The sequence below is a fragment of the Cucumis melo genome, chromosome 6 (assembly GCF_025177605.1).
Source record: "Cucumis melo cultivar AY chromosome 6, USDA_Cmelo_AY_1.0, whole genome shotgun sequence".
Taxonomy (NCBI): domain Eukaryota; kingdom Viridiplantae; phylum Streptophyta; class Magnoliopsida; order Cucurbitales; family Cucurbitaceae; genus Cucumis; species Cucumis melo.
In genome coordinates this window covers 27,339,086-27,361,549 of record NC_066862.1, presented here as the reverse complement: position 1 = coordinate 27,361,549, position 22,464 = coordinate 27,339,086, and the positions used below count along the sequence as shown (strand labels likewise).

At 36.6% G+C, this 22,464-nt stretch overlaps 1 protein-coding gene and 1 non-coding gene across 9 annotated transcripts in view; both read right to left on the bottom strand.

Moving 5' to 3' along the window:
• The window catches only part of LOC103490628 (sister chromatid cohesion protein SCC4), a 43,817-nt gene extending 22,131 nt beyond the window's left edge, over window positions 1–21,686 (bottom strand). For 3 of the 8 annotated variants that reach the window (XM_051086600.1, XM_051086604.1, XM_051086603.1), the window contains exons 1-5: window positions 21,287–21,669; window positions 21,037–21,188; window positions 20,686–20,827; window positions 8,605–8,721; window positions 7,925–8,426 (exon numbers count right to left, since the gene is read on the bottom strand). In XM_051086600.1, the coding sequence (XP_050942557.1) occupies window positions 7,925–8,426; window positions 8,605–8,721; window positions 20,686–20,827; window positions 21,037–21,188; window positions 21,287–21,499 (1,126 nt within the window). In that variant the 5' untranslated portion in view covers window positions 21,500–21,669. Of the gene's footprint in view, window positions 1–7,924; window positions 8,427–8,604; window positions 8,722–20,685; window positions 20,828–21,036; window positions 21,237–21,286 lie in introns of all 8 variants that reach the window. The other 5 variants (XM_051086605.1, XM_051086607.1, XM_008450201.3 and 2 more) reach the window with 4 other exon arrangements.
• On the bottom strand, window positions 7,389–7,596 carry LOC127150123 (small nucleolar RNA U3). Its single transcript, XR_007822140.1, has one exon. It is a non-coding gene; the product is annotated as a small nucleolar RNA U3 (small nucleolar RNA).
• Window positions 21,687–22,464: the final 778 nt, after the last annotated feature.

Sequence of the window (22,464 nt, the reverse complement as noted above, 5' to 3'; positions counted from 1 at the left end):
AAATCTAATGCACAAACAAAAAAGCACACACCAAACAAAAATGAGTTTGAAGGTGCTGACAAATAAAACCCACGGTGATCGGTGCCAGCGAAACCCCCAACGAATCAAAGGTCGGGGCTTCGTCGAATCTAGACTGAAACGATGAAGGATGAAGCAGATGGATCAACGATTCTAAATTTAGAAATCATTGAATTACTATATTTTAACATTTGATTATAACGAAATCTTTCATAATTTTATTTCGAGTTACCATCTTTTATTTTTTTTCTTCATTTTGGATCGAAAAATAGAAGAGTTGCGTGAATAAAAAATCCAAGGGAGGTTCATGGCCAAGGGTAAAGATGCCTTGTTGTGCTCGATATTTTTTTTAAATGGAAACAAGCCTCTTTATTAATGATAATGAGACAGCTCAAAGTACATGAATATTTTTTTCGAAAAGGAGACAACCTCTTCTTATTTTTTTTTTGAAACAGAGAAAGCCTCTTTATTAATAATAGTAAATAAGACTAATGCTCAAAGTACAAGAGTATTATACTAAGAGCAAAAAAAGAAAAAGACAAAAACATCCAAAAAACTACCTGAAGATGATCTCGGCCAATACAAGGGAAAACGGCCAAAACAATCACAAAGAACAAGCTAAAAAAGCGAAATCCAACAGAAAAAATGAAACTACCAGAACCAAAATGAAGAGATATGAATACAAAGCATAACGAAATAACTCTCTCAAAAGGAAAACATTTGAATCTAGAGACTAGCAAGAAGATGCAACCGACAATCTCAAAGCTATCTTACCAAAGTAGTCCGAACCCAAAAGAGGCTCGAAAATTTGTTTCAAAATATCAGCATCAGCAAAGTGGCTTTACTTGCCCCCTCATGAAGAGAAAAACCCGAAGAGACTAAAGATGGACCAAAATCTGGAAGAAGACATTTAAACGGCTGAGACAAGTTTGGCTTTCTAATGGTTTGACTTCTACTACACAATAGTGGAATTTCATGCCATTCATTTGACTGACACATGGCCTTTTGGCCATACCAGGTCTCCAAAAGCTGAAACCCTTGGCTTTTTGGGATGCAAATAGGGCATAAGAAAACTCAGATGTTCAATACCAGCCACATTCCCGTCCAGATTTTCTCATAGTCTTACCTTCTACTTCTCCCCAGACTCTAATATTCCACAAAATATTTCTGAAAGCAACAAAAAAAGAAAGAAAGAAGCACCCCAGTCAACAAGTTGCTCTGCCCACCTATCAAAAGGAACCCCCAACGTTTTAGGAAAATCTACAAAAAAGGTTGAACTTCCTTTTGCAACACCTTAACACCCCATGGTGAATCTTCAAAGACAAGGTTTGATGTTCCAATTGATAACACATCTCCCAAGTGTGTAGAAGTATTAAAAAAAGTTCTCCAAAATATTTCTCCCGTAAGCCACTCTAATAGATTCCAACACATTTTTCGACCATAATACGTTTCATGATGAACAAGATAATCTCAGAGAATAGGCTTGAGAACTATTAGACGAGCAGCCATAGTTCTGGCAACGAAGTCTTCCAAAGATGAATTGCACGAAACATTAACATTCTTTCCTCCTGAACTAAATACTTCTTGGCAGCTACCATGAAAAGCCAGCCATACTTTACCATAGGAACCATGAGGAAACCTTTTCTTCAACACATGCCTCAATATAGATGGTGAATGCTCAACTAGTTGATAATCTGGACCAGGATCATGAGACAAAATTGATTCAAGCAAACCAATAAAACTAGCGAAGGCTTCAAGATTAAAGCACTGAACTTTAGCTCCGATCCTTTTTTTTTTTTGAAACAAAGAAAAGCCATTCCACTCTGAGCAATGCCATTCCACCCCGAGATTGACCCGAACAAAGCCCGTCCACACCAAGATCTTCTCGAGATACATCAGAACTACCCAAAAACTTCCAACTTCTCTTTATTCTTTCTCTTACTATATTGAAATAATATTGGAGATTTAACAACATGAGAGGGCTGAACTGCTACTTTAAGCCAAAATAATTCCACAATCATTGACTATTGACAACAAATCCTTTGGCAGATCTAGGGGAACTTTATTTGGAGGGAATCCTTCATCATTAAACAGAGCATTAAGATCCACCCCTTTAATTTTTTAGTTTAATTTAAGGTCAAACACGCTGAGAGCACTGGCTGATTCTTCACTACTAACACTGAATGGAGAGGAAATATCATGTTGGTTCTTGAAAGAATTATCAACTTTGTAGGGGGAGCCTCGCAAAATAGAAGCTTTTGTGTTAGAGATGGTGGATTTAGAAAAATTGAAAAGCTTAGATGTAGAATCTGCATTTACTAACCTAATGAAGCATTTAGGGCCTGAACTTTAGAGCTGTATACTTCTAGAAGATATGGGTTTTTATCAGAAATGGAGTGCTTGATGGGATGAATCCGAAGAGAGTCCAAAGGGGGAACTTTAAGGTCATAAACCCCATTTAATTTCGATTTTAGTAGGACAGTCCAAACATTGTTGAAGGAGGTTTGCTTGCAGATGTAATGTTTAAGAATTTTTGGAGCATGAGAGGTTTTACTTCCTTTGGCACACTTGAAACAATTGGAAATTCCATACTCTTGGAGAAAGATGGGACCCAGCACTAACAGAATGCAAATTTTCTGTTTCTGAGGCAATCTGAAACGTTTTTTGCATTAAAAGTGCTGAGTTATCAACAGAAATCTTTGGACAAAATTCGTAATTACTCTTGATGGAAATAAAGTGGGCCTTTTTTCTTTAATCCTCACTTAATGACTCATTTAATGACTCTTTGGCCACCAGAATTTTAAAAGTTGGATCAATAGAAGTGGACCCCATTGCGATTTTGCAACAACGGTTAGTCTTGGGTTCGGCAAAATTCAAATTAGGAGCCTGTTCAGTTGCCTGCGCAATTAATTAACCTTCAACCTGAATGCCGACCATTGTGTATTTCTTCGGCGCCGGTGGGATGGCTGAAAACTTCTTCAGAATTTCAAATGGATTTCTACCTCTGGGAAAAACTGCAAACACTGATTTCGGGACTTTCGATATTGATGGAAAGGAGGAAGGATCAATATCTTCATCAAGCAAAACATCTCTAACTCTCGAACAATCAGTAGAGTTTTTAAAATCATCCCATAAGGTAGGAACTTTGGAGGGATTGGTAGGATTTAGGAATTCAAAATCTCCAAAATGAAGGTAGATATTTCCCCTCTTTACGTCAATAATTTCAATCACGGATGACACAAAACCACATAAGTTCTTAATTTGAATCCGGGCTTCACTAACGTTAGTTAAGTTTAGAGTTTTGGAGGCTATATCCGTGAGACCTCCAAAGTGATCTCTAATAACCTTAAAGGTACTTCTACACCAGTAATCCAAAGGGAGGTTTTTAATATTGAGCCAACCGCCATAACCTTTTTGAACAAGTGGCCGACTGTGTTTGAGGTTATCACATTTTTCGAATTTGAGGTGAAAATTCCCCCAGGTCTGCCATTTCCCTTCCTCACAGATGAAATCTAATATTGATCCTTGATCCTTGGTTAATGTTAACGAGGGCATTCTCATCATAAAGAGGATTTATAACAATTTTCGTTTGGAAAAGAACTTCCAGCCTCCTATAAAACAGTCTCAAGTCGTCTGAGACAAATAATTTTGATATAATCCATAGTTTGTCAAAATTGACCTTCACAACTTCATGGTTCTTAATTAACCATTGTTTCTGTTTTGGAGGGGGAGAATGGTTGGGCACTTGAAGCTTCTTGTTTTGACTAGGAATCTGACCGATTTCCTTGGATTCGAACCTTGGAGCAAGGGAGTTAAAAAGACTGGATTTTGTCATTTCAACATGACTTATTTCTCTCAAATTCGGAGAAGGAATCTTGAAGATATTATCAGAAAATACCATTTAGCGTAATCCAATTTTTCGACAAATTTTCCCAGCATCGTACAAAACAACTTCCAGCCTTGCCAATCTTTTCCTAAGCACACTCTAATGTTGAAAAGACCCCCTGAATATGGCTAGTGATCGCAACTTAGAATCCATCCAGACTTAGCTTGAAACTTTGAAATTCTCAATCTTCCTCTATCAATGCCCCCGAGTTTCCTAAAAATGGTTGTCCACCGGAATTCTAAGTGGGTTATTACTGACTGCCATCTAAGTTGGTTATCGGAAAGAGAGATGCTTCTGCCAGCTTCTACATCTTTGATAAAGCATCAATTTTCCTGTTTCCAAATGCAATAGTGTGACTGATCGATTTTGCAACTACCTCCATGTTGTGCTTTGAGAATTAACGGAGAGGTCTGCTGAGAAACCCGGCTACCAAAGAGGGGAGGAGAGGGGAGATAGGGGAGAAAACTTGGAGACAACCTCTTCATTGATATTCAGAACTCAAAGTACGAGAGGTATATACTAAGAGTAAAAAAAAGAGAGGCTTAGGGATCAGGGACGCACCCGGACATCTCAACTAGGTTGACACCCCTTAGCGTCCTCAACATTTCCAATGAAGAAACTAGTATCCAAAAGAAATTCATAAATACAACATCATTATGAAAAACAAAAATGAATTAGGAAACAAAAAACTGAGAAATGGAACAAAGAAAAGCCAAAAAACTCAAGCAGTGAAGGCCGGCTAGATCAAATACAAGTCTTGAAAGTACAAGAATATTTTACTAAGAGCAAAAGAACTAAGAGAAAATACAAGCTAAAACCCAAACAAAAACTATACTTGGGCAACATAAATATGATGGAATCCTAAAAACACTTCACTGATTTAAGTCTCTTACCCCTCTTCTATAAAGAGCTAAGAGATCTGCTTTGATAGACAATTCCATCAAATTATCCAAAGAAGATATATCCAGCAACTCTTCCTTACTCTCTTCATGTGTAGGGGCTTGAACAAACTGATGTACAACATCTTCCATTATGGATGTTTCTTTAAGTTCTTAAATGTTTTTTAAAATGTTTCTTTAGCTATTTCTTAAGCTTCTTGATTTTAGCTAGGGCTTATCATTCTTGTATCTTGAGTTAGTTCTAAAATAACTAACTCAAATCAAAGTTAATTCCCAAATTAACTAACTCCTAACAGATTCTTGTTAAACTTTCAGCCTATAAAAGGCTCCTCTATTCATTAATAAAAGATATCTTGAAGTATTTTCATGAGAAACTCCTAAGCTTCGCATCAATTTGGTATCAGAGCAACCGTCTGGGCTATCATTGACTGCCGCCGGTGGAAGACCAGGAAACTCTTGTTGACGCCGATCATGAGAGGGAGATTTGAGTGTTGTGCTTGTTTCCAATCAACATGTCTAATTAGGGGGAACCAAGATTTTTCAAAAATTGACTTCTATCGATCAAAGATGTCCAAGAAAAAAACCAGCAGTAGGTATAGACAAGAAAATCAATTTTACTTCCATAAACAATGCTGGAGTTCTGATTCAAGTGATTCGAAGAAGAATTTCAACATTCCAATTTTGGCCATGCTCGATTTTCTCAAAGAAGCTATCACTATCCAAATTGGAAATTTGATCCTAGTGATTCTAGTGACTCTGATGATGTTTCTAAGACAGTTTGGGACGGAATAAGAAGGCGACTACAAAAAAATGGCCCAACAATCCATTCAAACCCATTTTCCAAAAAATCAACGTAAAGATTGGAAGTTGGATGAATTAAAGAATCGTCAAGAATCATCAAGAATGGATTTTTACCATCTAAGAAGAACATCCAAGACTCAAAATTGGTTATGAAACACGATCAAGAAAGATTGATTCAAGAAAATCAATGGATGAGTCTTATACCCACTATGAGATTGCAATATATTCAAGAATCCAACAAAATGTCTACTTCGATCCCGCAACAAAAGTCATAGCTAAGGACCCATCCAGATTTTGCTTGAAACTTAGAGACCTTCAGCCTACCTCTATCAATGTCATCGTGCTTTGGAAGAAGCGTTTCAATTGAAGAATTGAGGAGTTCATCAATGGCATCTTGAGTCCATTAGAAAGTGATGGAGTTCTGTTGGCTTCCACATCTTCAATGGTACAACTATCATTTTCCTTCCAAATACAATAGTGAGATTGGTTGATTTTGCAACTAACAACCTCCATTCTGAGAGATTTGGTGGTGGTCAGAAGGGATTGGCTTCCGGGGAGGAAGGAGGAGAGAGGAGAGGGGAGATAACTTTTTGTGGTTTACTTTTAGCACCTAACAAGTAATGAATTTGGGAAAATTTATCAAAGGCTTTGTTTGCAGAAATTTGGTTTGAGCGAAACCAAAGGATCTTTCACGATAAAGAGATGTGCTGGTTAGATCGTTTTGAGATTGCCAATCAGAATGTTGCAGCTTCGTGTACTTTATGCAAAGATTTCGAAGCTTTCTCCATTCAAGAGATTAGTCTTAATTGGCGGGCCTTCACATCTCCAAATTGTTAGAAGCCACCACCTTCTATAAGCCTCATGTTTTTTGTTGTCTTCGTTGAAAGTCTTTTGCCTCCACTTCTCCATTAGAAGCCACCATCTTCATGCATCATTTTTGCTATCTTCTTGTTTCTTAGTTTTATATTGTGTATCCTGTATCCAGTTTCTGTTTGCTGTTTTATTGCAAATTTTTATTATGTATTTTGGCTTGTAATTGTTTTGGACGTGATGAGGGCACTAAAGGGTGTCAACTTAGTTGAGATGTGGGTGCGCCAGCTGATCTTTTGGTCTCATTATTTTTACTCTTTGTATAAACCTTCTATACTTTGACCCTTAGGGTGCGTTTGGGGGAGGGAAAGAGTTATGGGAGAAAAGGATTAGATAATCCTAGTGTTATGATAATATGTGTTGGGAGGAAAGAATATAAAAGGTAGTGTCATAATAGTATGTGTTTGGGAAAGGGATTATGATATTAGTATTATAATAATATGTGTTTGGGGGAAGGATTATGATTGTAGTAATTTAAAAAATAATAATAGAATTTAAATTGGGTTATTTAGATAGAGTAATGTAGGGTTGTAAGAAAGTAAAGAGAGGATAAAATAGGGTTATTTAGGGATAGGATTATTTACCATATTTCTTGGGCCAAACACGGTTTGGCCCAATTTCCTAATCATTTTTCCCCTAAAATCCCACCCCAAACACACCCTTAATATTATTAATAAAGAGGTTGGTTTGCTTTTTTAAGAAAATAAAGGAATTGTCTTCTTGCACTGATGACTTTTGATTCATAATAAAGATTTTCTTTCTAAAAAGGAGATAGCCTCTTTATTGATATTCAAAACTCAAAGCAGAAGAGTCATATACTAAAAGTATAGAAAAAAGAGGCCTACGGATCAAGGGACGGACCCGGACGTCTCAACTAGGTTGATACCCCCTTAGCGTCCTCATCATTTTTTTGAAGCCTGCCATACTGTCTCGTGGCCATCCCAGCAGGTTGAACCTGCCAAGAACGATCCTCTATAGCCATTGGACCAACGCCCATTGGTAGTTAATCACGCTCTAGCCACAAGGTCAACAGTTCATCTAACAGACTTAGGTTCTTGTCTCCTTAGAACTCAAGGACACAAATGTACAACCTATATACAAATCCTCTTTAGGTAAGGTAGTTAGTGACCTCACCATTCCCAATCAAGAAACTAAAAGAAACTCATAAATACACCCCTATGTAAAACAGAAATACATTAGGAAACAGAAAACTGAGAAATGGAACAAAGAAAAGCCAAAAAACTCAAGCAGTGAAGGCCGGCCAGTTCAAACACAAGTCTTGAATAGTATAGGGCGCTAAACTCCTTTGTCAAAGTACACCTGGCGGCTGATTTAGATTTTATTCTTGGAGATTTCTCTCATTTTATTCTTTAAGCTACATCAGTTAATCTAGGACAAATGTATATTCAGTTTAGTAGTTGTTAAGGTGTGAACATTCTAAAATATTTACCTTGTATTGTAAGCATTCCAGATAAAATTCGTTTTGAGCACTCTTTGAAGAGTCCTTTAGGCCGGCTAAAGATAACAACCATAAGATCCACAAGCGCATACACAGCACTTTTTGGTAGCCACTCCCCATCAATAGGATATGGTGCCAACTCAAGTTTGTCTCTAGATGTTCTTCTCACGTTTCCAAAATGCCCAGGTTCCAATGATTCTTTGCTCATGGAAGTTGGTCTAGTTATACTTCTAAGCTGTTCCTGAAGCTGAGCATGTTTTCCAGTGAGAGCCAACCTATCTTTATAATGTAGATCAGACCTGGATAGACTCTGATTTAAAGCATTCATTTCTTTAGTCAGATCTTCTATGTACTGAGTTTGTTGCAAATCAGCCTTCATAGCAGCATCTAATTTATCTAAATGCTGAGCAGCATTCTTGTAGTCACAGATCCGAAGTCGATAAAATATGTGCAGCAGCTCATTGTAAAATAATAAGCCAACACATTGCTGTCTCTTTATTGCAGAGGTAAGACGAGACCAAGGAGTGAAGAGAGAGTAAGTAAATGTGTACAAATAATTCTAATCAGAGCAAAAAATTTACATTTAAAGATAAATAAGCGTAGTTCATCTTTAGATGTTGAGTTGCTGACACACAACTACGGAGAACATAAAAGGGAAGAAATCCACTTACTTTCTCAGGTTCCATAGATTCCCAGACCTCATCACATTTGTTAACAGCTTGTTCAACAGAATTGTCATCGTACCATTGCATAAGGTGCACGTGAAGGATAGAAGTAGCAAAAAACATCTTTCATGAATAAAAACAAGATAATTAGTTGGATGTGTATGAAAGCCACTGAATTTTTCAAATGAACTTTACTAGTGAAAGGAGGCAAAATTAACACAGAAATTTAGTCAAGAAATTCACACCAGGAAGTTTCATATTTCAATACAAGTCCTTTTGGTAGTTGAGTTAACAAGTGTTTCATAAACTGATTCTCCTTAATTAGTAATAGAAGTTGCAAGCTGCGTCTAACCAAAAAAAAAAGAAAGAAAATGAAGGTTTCATCCAATATTAAAAAAATTTAAATTATAACAGAGCACTAAAAAAGGAACCCAAAAGCAACGTTTTCAGAAACCTTGAGGGTTTGACAATTTAATTATTTTTCTGGTGCTATTTTTAGAAGATTTTGGTCTGCAGCGGTGAATTCTGTGTTGTTCCAGGTTTTTTTATAAATATTTTTTGTGTAGACAAGTAGGTGAAAGAGAGAACCTTTAAGAAAAATACCTCATAATGCATTAGTGAAGTTGGCTGGCCCTTAGTTAGAGGCCAATCAACTGGAAATTACGGCCCTTAATTAGAGGCCAACTCAACTGGAAATTACAAAGAAAGTTTGACAAGGAGTTACCACATGGTAACTACTTAAACTAAACAAAATAACCGTAAAACAGGAGATCTATCAATCCTAAAACAGAGAAATCCTAACCATCCAAAAACCACAATTCATTGCATCAAATTCCTAACTACCGTTCTTTTTTATTAACTACTAGCTCCCTACAAGGGCTTTCTATGCACTACCACATCCAAGACTACTTTAACAGAGGAGGTTGTTCTTCTTCTATACCTTCCTCCACAAACAACTTGCGGACATCAAAAAGGTAAGGTCTCTCCCCTCTCTCTTCTCACCTCTGTCCACTCTCCTTTCCAGTAGGCTGTCCTTTCCGACGAGCATCAAAGTTCAGAATGGAGGTTGTCAGTTGTAAAATCAATCAATCGCATTATTGTATTTGGAAAGAGGATGGTAGCTGTATCATTGAAGATGTGGAAGCCAACAAATCTATTTCTATTTATATGATCAATACCAGAACTCCTCAGAACTCCAGTTGATCGACTCTTCAAAAAATATGCTGACATTGACAGAGGACGGCCGAAGGTTTTCCAAGTTTCAAGTAAAGTTGGGGTAGGTCCGTAGTTGTGATCATTGGCCTTATTCAGGAGGTCACTCCATTTTAAGAGTCTGCTTTGGACAAAATCAGCAAGGTTGGATGTCGTTTTGCAAGATGCTGGACAATTTTGTAGAAAAAGTGGATTATATCAGATGGTTCTCAGGCAACACAACCAAGATTCCCCCTCTGTCATCAGTAGAAAAACTAAGCTACATAGAGATGGTCAAGTCCAGTAGTGCTAAAATCCCCGTAACAAGGCCTGAAAAAAAGAAACCCAGCCAGGTATTTAGCCAAAAAGGCAAACAACATGTGCCCGGTGATCACTTCTCCCCAAATCAAAAGCAATGGTTAATCAAGAATCATGAAGTGGCCAAGGTTAATTTCGATAATCTATGGATTATATCCAAATTATTTGCATCCAATGACTGGGGATTGATCCACAAGCGGCTGGAAAAGATATTTCAAACCAATATTGTTATAAACCCTCTTTTTGATGAAAACGCTCTCATTAGTTTTGATCAAGGTTCAATCAGTGACTTCATTGGTGAGGAAGGAAAGTGGCAGGCCTGGGGAATCTCCAACTTAAATTTGAGAAATTTGAAAAATGGGACAATATGGAACATAGTAGGCCACTTGTTTTAAAAGAATATGGAGGTTGGCTTAAAATCAAGAATCTTCCTCTGGACTATTGGTGTAGAAGCATGTTTGAGGTAATTGGAGATAATTTTGGAGGTCTTATTGACATAGTCACCGAACATTGAATCTAACAAACTGTAGTGAAGCCCAGATTCAGGTTAAGAAGATTTTATGTGATTTTGTTCCTTCAGTGATAGAAATTACAGACCTAAAGAGGGGTAACATAGTTCTGCGTTTCAGCGATTTTGAATTTCTAAACCTTCCTAATCCCAGCAAAGCCCCCAGGTTGCTGAATGACTTCGATAACTCCATTCACCTTTTGAGAATCAGGGAAGCTTTGCAAGATGAAGATTTTGATCTCTCCTCCTTTCCACCCGTCTTAAACATTCCAAAATCAGTTTTTGCAGCCCTCCCTTTTAGAAGATGGAACCCTCAACATTATCGAAAGGAACCCTCAGTATTTTAAGAAGGAAACTGGCCCCCTGAACTGACAATAAAAGGAACTTCCGTTGCCAAATCAGAGTTGAGCATTTGTTTAGGAAGGGATGAAATGTAATTAATAAGTTTGGAGGATGAATTGTAACTACTCGTGATAGTAATTAAGGGAGCCTTTAGAAGATGAAATTGCAGAATTTCAATCCTTATTATCTCTTCTCTCGTCTGAAAAAGTGAATGGTTTTGAAGATTATAAATTTTGGTCCATCGACCATCAACGTCGTTACACTGTTAAGTCTCTCTCGGTTCACCTACAATCTGCCTCCTTAATGGATAAACAATTATTTAAAGCTTTATGGAAGTCAAACAGCGCCCGAAGAGTTAATAATCTGATATGGATCATGGTTTTTGGGTTTATTAACTGTTCAGATATCCTGCAAAAGAAGTCCCCTAATACGTGCCTTCTTCCCTCGGTTTTCCCTCTTTGTATGAAGGCCAATGAGGATCTACTTCACCTCTTTTTGTTCTCTCTTTTCATCCTACTACTGGGATAGTATCTTTTCCATCCTCGATATTGCTTGGGTTTTTTATGGGTCCCTTAGTTCATTGGAGCTTCAACTTCTAAAGGGTCCGATTCTATCAAAGAAGTCTCGGCTAATATAGGTAAATCTGTCTAAAGCTCTTCTTGCTGAATTAAGGTTTGAGCATAACCAACGGATTTTTCATGATAAGGAAAGACTAAGATCATAAATAATTTTCTCTGCAAAGCGTAACGCGGCAGCTTGGTGTTCTTTAAATAAGGAATTTGTGAATTACTCCATTCAAGATATATGTCTCAATTGGCCAGTCTTTCTCTCTCAACCAGTCTTTTAGCTTTTAGTTGGTGATTTCACCTGCAGCATTCACAGCTTTGATACTTTTCTTCAGCAGGCCTCCTTCTGAGTTTAGTTCGTTTTGTTTTGTCTTTCACAGTAGCTGTTATTATACTCTGTTTTTGTACTGTTTTGTTTCTATTATTTTCTTTTCTCGGGCTTTTGTATTAAGCTGTACATTGATTATTAGTAGTTTGGTTTCGTTCTTTTTTTAACTGGGATGAGATATTTTGGCACTAAGGGGTGTCAACCTAGTTGAAATGTCCAGGTGCACCTTCTGGTCCCTCAGGTTTGCTCTTTAGACTTCTTTATTACACTCATTGTATAATTCTCTAATACTTTAAGTTCTATCATAAACAAAGAAGTTCGTCTCCATTTAAAAAAAAAAAGCAACTCGCGAACATCGCTGATTATGTTCTCCAAAATCTCATAATCTTCAACCTCTTCCCCTACTTCAACCTCTTCTAATTCCTCACTACTTATACAATTCCTCACTACTTATACTTACAACTGATCCAACATCTGCATCTTGAGTTCCTTGAGCATTGAGACTGCAAGCTCCCTCTAGATTAGCATTCCCTATTGCTCCTTGCTTGTATTTTGCTCGCACTCTTGTTGTCAGTTCAATGTACCTTGCATAAAGGACACATTTGGGGCAGGTGGCCTAAATTCGGAGAAGGAGAAAGAATGAAGGTTAGATTGAGGATTGACTAACCTGGTATTGCAACCAGAAGCTTGGACTAGAGAGCTGCAAACTTCTAGGAGATCCGAATTAACATCAGTGAACGAAAACTTGAATGATTGTTGACCCTGGGAATGCTTCTCTTGAGCCTTGAATAAACAAGTTCCAAAAGACTCAGAATTGAAAAGAGCAGTCCAAACATGGTTGGAGGATGTCCTTTTCCTTATAAAATGCTTCAAGAACTTTGGAGGGTAATAATTCTTTTTAGCTTTGTTAAACCAAGCTAACAAGGAGGAAGAAAGTCTTTCTTTTTTGTTAACCGACTTGCTTGGTAACACAATAATTGGAGAAGATGCAAGGATGTCAACTTTTGATGATCCATGAGGAGAGAGACCGTTAGAGATTGGATTTAATAACGGTGACATGGCATCGTTGTTATCTACAGGAAAAACACAACTGCTTTTAAGTTGGCAGGTGCCCAATGAATTAATATCACGATTATCTTCTGCACCCTTTTCTCTCTTCTTCAATAGCATCTCTTCATTTTCCAGCAGAGTGAATGCAACTTCAGTCTAAACATTATTATCGGCCTTCGTGGGGATTAATGTCTTGTTGACACCTTTATTCATAGAGACAACATTATTATTATCTTTAGGGTATGTTTGGGGAGGGTTTATGGGGGATTAGAGTTATCATAATCCCCCACTCCTTGTCTGGGGGAGGGTTAGCATTATCCCATTTCAACCCCTCCATAACCCCCTTGTCTTTATTTTTAAAGTATTTATTTTTAAATTTTCACAACTCTATTATTTTTGTATTAGTGAGATTTTGTAAAGATTAAAAAAGATACACAATTTTATTTTTCCTTCTTGGAAAAGTATTAAAATTTTAGTTTTAGTTTTAGTTTTTTAACTCGGTATTGTATTTTAAACTATTAGTAGAGGATGGACACTAAAACTTAAGAAAAAGAAACTTATGAAAATTAATTTTATAAGATTATTTTTTTAAAAAAATAGAAAGTAAAAGATTTATTCATACAAACAATCATTTGGTTTTTACTTTTGTTTCTTTTATAAAAATTAAAGTGAAATTTGAAGAAAAATATAGTTTTTAAAAACTTGTTATTATTATTATTTTTAAATTTTGGTTATTAATTCCATTCTTGTAGTTAAGAAACATGGCTTAATTTCAAAATAACAAAATGATTAACCAACTAAGATTTTTTGTTCATCTTTTAAAAGTAAAATTAAGTTGATAAATATTAGTTGCATACACAAGTTTCGATAATTTGTTATTACTTTTTTCTATTGTTTTACTGAATCAAAATTTGAGAAACTAAAAAAAAAAAAAATCAAAGGGTTGTTTTTATTTTTAGAACTAGATTTTAACTAGAAATTTCAATTTTGTTTAACGTTGAAAGTTTGGGGAAAATAAGCATTAAATTTAATAAATATTATAAAAAGTAATTTTAATAAAAAATAGAAAAAAGAAAGTTACCGAATGTAGGCTGATTTTTTTAAGTACAAGAAAACTTAAAGACCCAAAAGAATTTTTTTAAAAAAAATGATTTTTTATGGCTGAAATTACTTCCTAATATGATTTATTAAAATAAATATATTAAATTTGTTTATTGGATATACATTAAAAAAAAAATCATAACGCTACTATCATAATCCTTCCCCCAAACAAATACTATCATAACACTACCTATCATAATCCTTCCCCCAGATACATACTATCATAACACTACCTATCATAGTCCTTCCCCCAAACATATACTATCATAACACTACCAATAATAAACCTTCCCCCAAACACATGCTACCATAACACTTGTTTTATCATAACCCTAGGTTTTCATAACCCTTATCCCCTATAACTCTACCCCTCCCCCAAACGCCCCCTTAATGCTGCAAATACATGACTGTTGGACTCCTTCAAGTGACTTTTCAAATGGAATAAAATTAAAAAAGTCTCCTTTGGCAGGAAAACTAAGCCTTTCCTGATTGGTGGTTTTGATTATGAACAACTTTTGGATTTCTCTGACTTTCATTTGTCTTCTATTGTCCGTTTTCTAATGGAATTGCCATTTGTCAGAGGTTGAAGAGAAGATTTCCAAAATCTGATGTTGCTTTGCAATTCAATTGAGTTGTTGATGACCTTGGATGATGATGTTTGAACAGTATTTTAAACATCTTAAAAGGTTCCTTTGCGTGCTTGAAATGGAGTTCGAAGGAAGGAGAAAGTCAAAATTGGAGCTTTATGAATCTTCCTCAATACCTACGTCCTTCATAGTTGTTTAACCTAACAATATCTAAAGGCTTAGAGAAATCGTAAGTAAATAAATCATCTTGTACTTTGCAGGTTGGATAGGATATAGAAATATCCCCAAAATTAAAAAAAAAAAATCCACTTCTTTCATCATATATCTCAATGGTTGTCGAAATAAAACCACACAGATTCTACTTTACTTGAATTTTGGCCTCTGAGACATTAATGAAGTTGATAGTTTCAGCTGCAATATTTTCTAAACCTCTAAAATAAGCTCCAATCACTTTAAAAGTTTTATTACACCAATAATCAAGTGGTAGATTTGTTATTGTAATACACCCTCCATAGCCTTTCGAATATAACAGTCTTCCATGTATAAGATTGTTCCACTTTTCAACTTTAAATAAAAGGCACCAAAATTTTGCCATTTGCCAGGATTTTCAATGAACTCCTTCAAAGGACCACGTTCCAATTTAATCAAAGCATTGTCTACAAATAATGGATTGATGATAACTTTTGAGTCAAAAAAGAGTTCTAATGTTTCATTTATTTTTACCCAACTATCAAATTCATAAAGTTTTGAACAACCCATAGATTATCAAAATTAGCTTTGAAGACTACCAGATTCTTAAGCACCCAACATTTGCTTGTACTCTGTTTTGTGGTATCAAAGAAAGAGTTCTTGGATGTCTCTTTTGACTTTGCTATCTCCACATAGCTTCCCTTTATACTTTTGTTCGGCTGCTTCATAATGGTGTTGGACATGATTTGGGTAGACCAGATTTTGTATTCATGGTTGCCCTTGAAGTCTCCCAACGTTTTTCTGAAACTTTTCCACCCCTGTTTATCTTCACCGATGGGGATATGAATAAATGATCTCCCTCCCGTACGAGGCCATGCATTGCATCTTAGAACCCACCCACTTTTAGTTCTGAATTTGGAAGTTTCAACCCTTCCACTCTCAACTTTTTCTTTCTTATAGAAATAATCTTCAGAATTTTTCTTCAATTCTTTCTCCATTTTAATGGACCACCTAAGTTGAAAGATTGATATTGACATAGTAATGTTAGCTTCAATAGTAATCACTTGGTGAAGTGGAAAGCAGTCAGCAAATCGACTAAGGATGGCGCCCTTGGACTAGGTGGTTTCAAAGCTAAAAATGTGGCCCTTCTTGCCAAGTGGAGATGGCGGTATTTTGAGGACGAAAAGTCATTGTGGCATAAGGCAGTGCGAAGCATTCATGAACAGGATATGTTCAATTGGCATACAGCTGGAAAAGATGAAATTATTGAAAAAGCTTGAAAAGCCCTTGGGTTAGTATTTCCCGAGTTTGGTTGAAAGTGGAAGCTTTGGCCAAATTCAATTTGGTAAATGGTTGCCAGATTGCATTTTGGTTATACACGTGGGAAGAGTTTTTTTTTTTTTTTTGAAAAGGAAACCAGCCTCTTTATCGATAATAATAATGTAGCTCAAGGTACAAAAGACTTATACAAAGAGCCAAACAAAAAAGAGACCATTAGATTAGCAAGCACACCCGGACATCTCAACTAGGTTGACACCAAACAGCACGTGCTGTAGAGCCAAAATAAAATAAACAACAAAACATCATGGAATAAACAGCATCAATACAAAAGAGTAGAACAACGAATCTTTCAATGGTGGCTGCAAAAAACGATTCGTGAAGGAAATGACTACTAATGATCTGGAAAAATGAGGGTTTGCCAACTGAGACTAATTTCTTTAACGGAGAATGCTTCGAAGTCTTTATGGAGAGTACACCAAGTTGCAGTGTTCCTACTAGCTATCTCAAAGCGATCTAATCAATACATTTCCTTATCATGGAAAATTCTTTGGTTTCATTCAAACCAAATTTCTGCGAGCACAACCTTTGATAAGTTTGCCCAGATTATTCTCGACTTCTTCTTAAAGAAGGGCACCAACAAAACTTGCTGTACATTTAGGCTAAAAAATTCTCCAAAAATCCATACTACTCTCAGAAAATGAGAAGAGCTTCCACCAACAATTTGCAGAATAGGAACAAGTAAAAAACAGATGCCGTAAATCTTCTCCTTCTTGCTTACCCAGCAGACATATTAAAGGTATAAGCAGTTGTTTGGTAACTTACTTTGCATGACTGAAGGGCAATTCAGGAGTCCAAAGATCATAACCCAAATGAAGATGTTTACTCTCCTTGGTCATTTAGATTTCCACAAAGCTTTATATAGATCCTTGTCCCAAGGATATAATACCTAGAGGTGTCTTGTGAGAGATTTGACCGTAAACTTTTCAAGTTTTGAAAGGCCAGAATCTCATTATCATTAAGAAGCCTTCCAGAATTTCTAAAGATTAAGGATATCGAGTTATCCCAATGTGCTGTAATGAATCCTTTTGATAAGAGTGTAATCCTAAAGAGTTGGGGGTATTGAGTGCAAAGGGGAAGATTATCGATCCACCCATCTGTCCAGAAACCAATTCTTGTACCATCACCAAGTCCAAAAGAGGCCAAGGTGTCCACCTTCCTCCAAACTCTAAAGATACTAATCCAAGGGCTTTTTAGGCTATAACCAGAATTTCCAACCATGTGCCAGTTGAATGGTTCTTTTCCAAGAATGCTTCGAATGACTTGCCTTCATAAGGAATCTTCTTCATTCATAAACCTCCAGCCCCACTTGGCAAGTAGAGCCAGGTTTTTATTTTGCAGCACTCCCAAACCCAAACCTCCATCAAGTTAAGGCCGAATAACTTTAGCCCATTTAACTAAGTGGTTGATTTTACTTTCCAAATGCCCTTCCCGAAAAAAATTCCTCATTAATCTCTCCAAAGAGGAGACTGCATTGTCCAACATTGCAAACAAAGACACATAATAAGTGGGGAGATTGGCCAATACGGATAGGCATAAAAGTTGCTCTTCCTCCTCTTGACAGATTGAATCTTCTCCATTTGTCTAACTTTCTCTGCACTTATCAATCATGGGCTGCCAAAAAGTAATTTGTCTCGGATAACCCCCCAATGGAAGCCCTAATTATAAAAGGGGCATCTTCTCCGAGGAACAGCTCATCTTTTCAGCCATGAGTTTCAGCTCATCCTCTTCCACATTAACTCCACCTAAGGCTGATTTTTCCCAATTAATTCCCTACCTGAAACACCATTCGAAGAGTGCAATTGTGTCCAGTTCCATTAACATGCTTGCAAAAAGAAGGGTATCGTCTGGAAATTGGAGAATCAATATATGTTCCTTCTCCTTACCCACTACAAAGCCTTCATAATGCCCGTTTGCAACTAGCATGTTCAAGAGGGCTCCTAAAACCTCGGCTACTAAAAGGAAAAGGAAAGGGGATAGGAGATCGCCTTGCCTAATTCCTCTAGAAGCAAAAAATACGACCTCGAGGCTTTCCATTAATGAGAATGGATTATCTTGGCATTTTTAGACAGCTCATAATCCAAAAGTGATCAAAAATTTTACTGCGCAAGACTTTTTCAAGGAAATCCCAGTCCACGCGATTGAAGGCCTTTTCAAGATCAAGCTATCCACCTTTTTTCCTCATAGCTCGGTATTCTTCCACAATTTCGTTTGCAATTAAGACCGGGTCAAGGATTTGCGTACCTTCAATGAAAGCGCTTTGAGAGGGCTGATGATATTGGCCATAATAGATTCCAGTTGTTCGGCTGAGACTTTTGCCACTATCTTGTAGGTTGATTGGTCTGAAGTCCTTTACAAGGACCGCATCCTCCATTTGTATAGACCGATGAAATTTTCCTACACACAAGCATTAGGCCTTCTATTCTCATAAAAATCTTCAAATGGGGCAGTGAAAGACTCCTTAACCAGTCGCTAATGTTTTAAGAAGAATTCAGCCATGAATCCATCGGGACCCGGAGCTCTCTTTCCAAGGGCTTTTAAAGCCCCAAATGTTTCTGCTTCAGTAAAATCGGTAGTAAGAGCCACATTCTGAATTGGAGTAATACACGACCAATCAAAGATTAAAGGTATGTATCTTGGCCCTGGAATTTTCTTATACAGGTCGTCATAAAACCCCAAAATTAATCTTTCTATATCTCGGTAAGACTTGGTTGCTTCCCCTTGTTCATTTATTAATTCTGATATTAAGTTCCTTCTTTTCTTTGCAGCCAAGAACCTGTGAAAGAAACCTGAATTCTAGGAGGTCCTTATCTTAATAAGACCTCTCAGATACTATGGTGGAATGCGATCAAAGCATTATTGGCAGATCGGTGGTTTGAAAGAAACCAAAGGACTTCTCAAAACTAATTTCTCGGTTGGATAGATTGCTTTGAAATTGCTCATCAAAACACCTCATCGTGGTGCATCCTATCTAAGGAGGTTGATATCTACAACATTTCTGAAATCTAAATTGGAGTGCATTCATTTCAGCAAACTAACCAGGGTTTTGGGTTATTCTGTCTCCTACTTCACTTCTTGGTGCTACTGAACAGTTTGGACATTTTCATATACTCTTGATTTGTTGAGGCCATTTATTTGTCCTCATTTCTCATGTTTTTACTAGTTCGTACGAATATGATGAGGATGCTAAGGGGGTGTCAATCTAGTTGAGATGTCTGGGTACATCTATTGATCCCTAGGTTATTTTGCTCATTGTATAATTCTCCTAAGCTTTTGTCTCATTATAATCTTTAATAAAAGAGACTTTGTTTCCCTTAAAAAAAAAAGAACAATAATAAACTAATTACTTGATAAGAATCTGTTATTCTGCTTAATTCTCTTGCTACTGTTTATAGTTGAGTGGCCTTTTGAATAGCATTATGTGTTGCTTTGGGCAATGAACTGCAAAATGAACCCATCCACGGCTCCACTGAACACCAATCACTGGCCATTCATTTTCAAAGAAGGCAATTCTTGGGGAGAAGTTTTGTCACTTCAAGAGAAAGTGCCCAAGGAGAGTTACAAAATTCACCATTTCTTCCTTTCAACTTTATGGTCTCCACAACTTCATTTCCCAATCAAGAGAGGGTCAAATATTTGTCTTCTTTCTATAAACGCACTTTGGCAGGGAGAGATGATAAAAGGCAATAACTTCCTTAATTCTTTCTGCCAGGACTTTAGCCTGGATCTTGTAAATTGAGGAAGTCAAACTGATTGGTCTAAAGTCCTGTACAAAGGTACCTGTCTTGGTTTTTTTAACAAGACAAACAAAATTTTCTCTCAAGCAATCGTTCACTCAACAGCTTTTGGCAATCTCAACATGGCCATTTTGATAAAATTCACTCAACAGCTTTTTTTTCTTCCTAAGAATTCACTCAACAGCTTTTGGCAATCTCTTATGCAAAGGTTCCAAATTTTATGTTGAATTCTGTGGTGAAACCGTCTGGTCCAAGGGCGTTTTTACCAAGTCACCTAATTCCAATCCTAATTTCTTCATCCATAAAGGGCCTAATGAGCTTGGAATTTTGTGAATCTAAAAGCCCGAAACTGTATTCTAAACCGATTTAGAAGGCATATTACTATCTGCAGACATGTTCTGATACACTGAATTAAAAAAACTGATTATTTCCTCCCCAATCTCATTAAAAGACAGCAAAGAAGTGCCCGTAGAATGCAATTCTGACGTTGAAGACTTTCTTTCCTTTGCTGACAGCGTTCTGTGAAACAAACTTGTGTTTTCATCCCTTCTTTGAGCCATGAAATTTTATACTTTTGGAGATAATTTCTTTCCTCGCACGTATATAAGGATAACTATAGCTTATCTAATCTCATGACCAATTGGGGAAGTTTTTTGTGATCCATTGGATAGGATCCTTTTTACTGATTCATCTTATCAATGAAATTTTATATATATATATATATATATATAGATATAGATATACACACATATAAGAAACAACAAATAGATATGCTTCCAGAATAATAAAGAAATATGGCCGTGAGCACGAAAACAAAAATTTAGATGCCAACCTGCAGTTCAGGATAGCATATCTCAGCCGAAAATACGTATCCCGACTCCAAGGCAGAGATTGAATTTTGATAGTCTCCTTCAATAATCAAAGCATTTGCTAGCTGTGAATTGAAGTTGCAAGACCATAGCTTCACCGACAGTCTTAAATGAGTGCATGAGGAAAAATACAAATAAGTAAAGTTGATAAAGTGGCACTAAATCAAAATAATTGCAGGCTAATCCATTATTACCAACAACAAAAAATAAGAGGTCAACAAACAAACCAAAAAAGAAAAAAAAAAGTTACGTTACTTGGCGAAAGAAATGTAGAAGTAATTCATTGGGCTTACAGAAATAAGATAAATGCTTACTCGTGACCAGCAGAATTGGTGAGATCAAGACCCTTATAAAGAAGTTGTTTCTGGGGAGGAATAGCACCGACGAGATGATAGCACTGGCTTAATAAGCTATAAGCCCGGCACTTCAATTCGAAGCATGATGGAATAGACTTCAGTAACAATTGCTGCCGGGAACACCCATCGTTCATAAATAGCTAATTCTACATCATTAGCTGTGTGAAATAATAAAAAAAGAAAAGATAAATAAATAAATAAATCATACAGAACGCTCGAGATGGGATTTGGCATGATTGACGTTGTGAGAATAAGTGAGCAGAAGGGTGGCAATTCGAAGCCGAGTCTTGACCTCAAGGACTGGAAAGAAAGAGACGGGACTTTGGCATATGGCTTCCAAACACTTTATTGCCTTCCCTAATTCCCCCTGCTTCTCATGGTAATCTGCCAGCCTCCACAGTCCCTCTGCCACTGCTTCCATGTCGTGAAAAGAGATTCAGTTGAAAGGATGCTCTCGTCCTCCCCACGCCAAAATTAAGTACATTTCTAGCTTTCAGTAGGGGGGTCAATTAGACTGGTGCCGATTTTTAGTCTGCCGGGAAGGGGATGCCAAGCTCGGACGTCAATGAAGGAATCTTCTTTAATAATATTGCAAGGAAAAAAAAATTGGAATACTTTTTAGTTGTAAAATATTGTTTTATATGTACTTATATTTTTTAGTTGCATGTTTTGTAGATATTTTTTAAAGTCGTTTTTTAAAATAGTAAAATAAATTAAAATATTTATAAGTTATAACAAAATTTTGGATTCTATCAATGAAAAACATCGATAAATTTCTATTATTGTCTATCAATGATACTGATAGAAGCATTTCAGTGTCTATCAATGTTTATTATTGATAGAATCTGAAATTTTGCTACATGTTTTAAATATTTTATCAATTTTGCTATTTTTTAATCTTCGTGAGTAAAAAAGTTTTGACTTTTTGTTTTGGGTTAACTTAAAAGTATATAAAACAATAAACATTGATAGACACTGAAAAAATGAATAATAACCATAGAAGCCCACATTGTAATTTTAACAAATTATGAAGTTACCCTTCTTCTTCACCTTCTTCATTGAAGCCAAACCTCTGCCAGATCCGGAAAACTCATGTTGTCCACGGTGGAAAGCAAACCATTGAAGCCAGCCCACGCTCTCTACGACTGACACTCACTCCAACTGGAGCCTACCCACGTCGGCTACACTCTCTAAATGAAAAACCCAACATTACTCTCATTAGATTGGCATTAAATCTCACTCTCTCCAAGTATGTTATTCGGCTGCCTAACTTTTTTTCCACTCTCTTCTTTTTAGAGTTTAGGGTTTAGGGGTTTGGGTTTAGGGGTTTAGGGTTTGGGGTTATGGGTTTAGGGTTAGGGGTTAGGGTTTCGAGTTTAGGGGTTT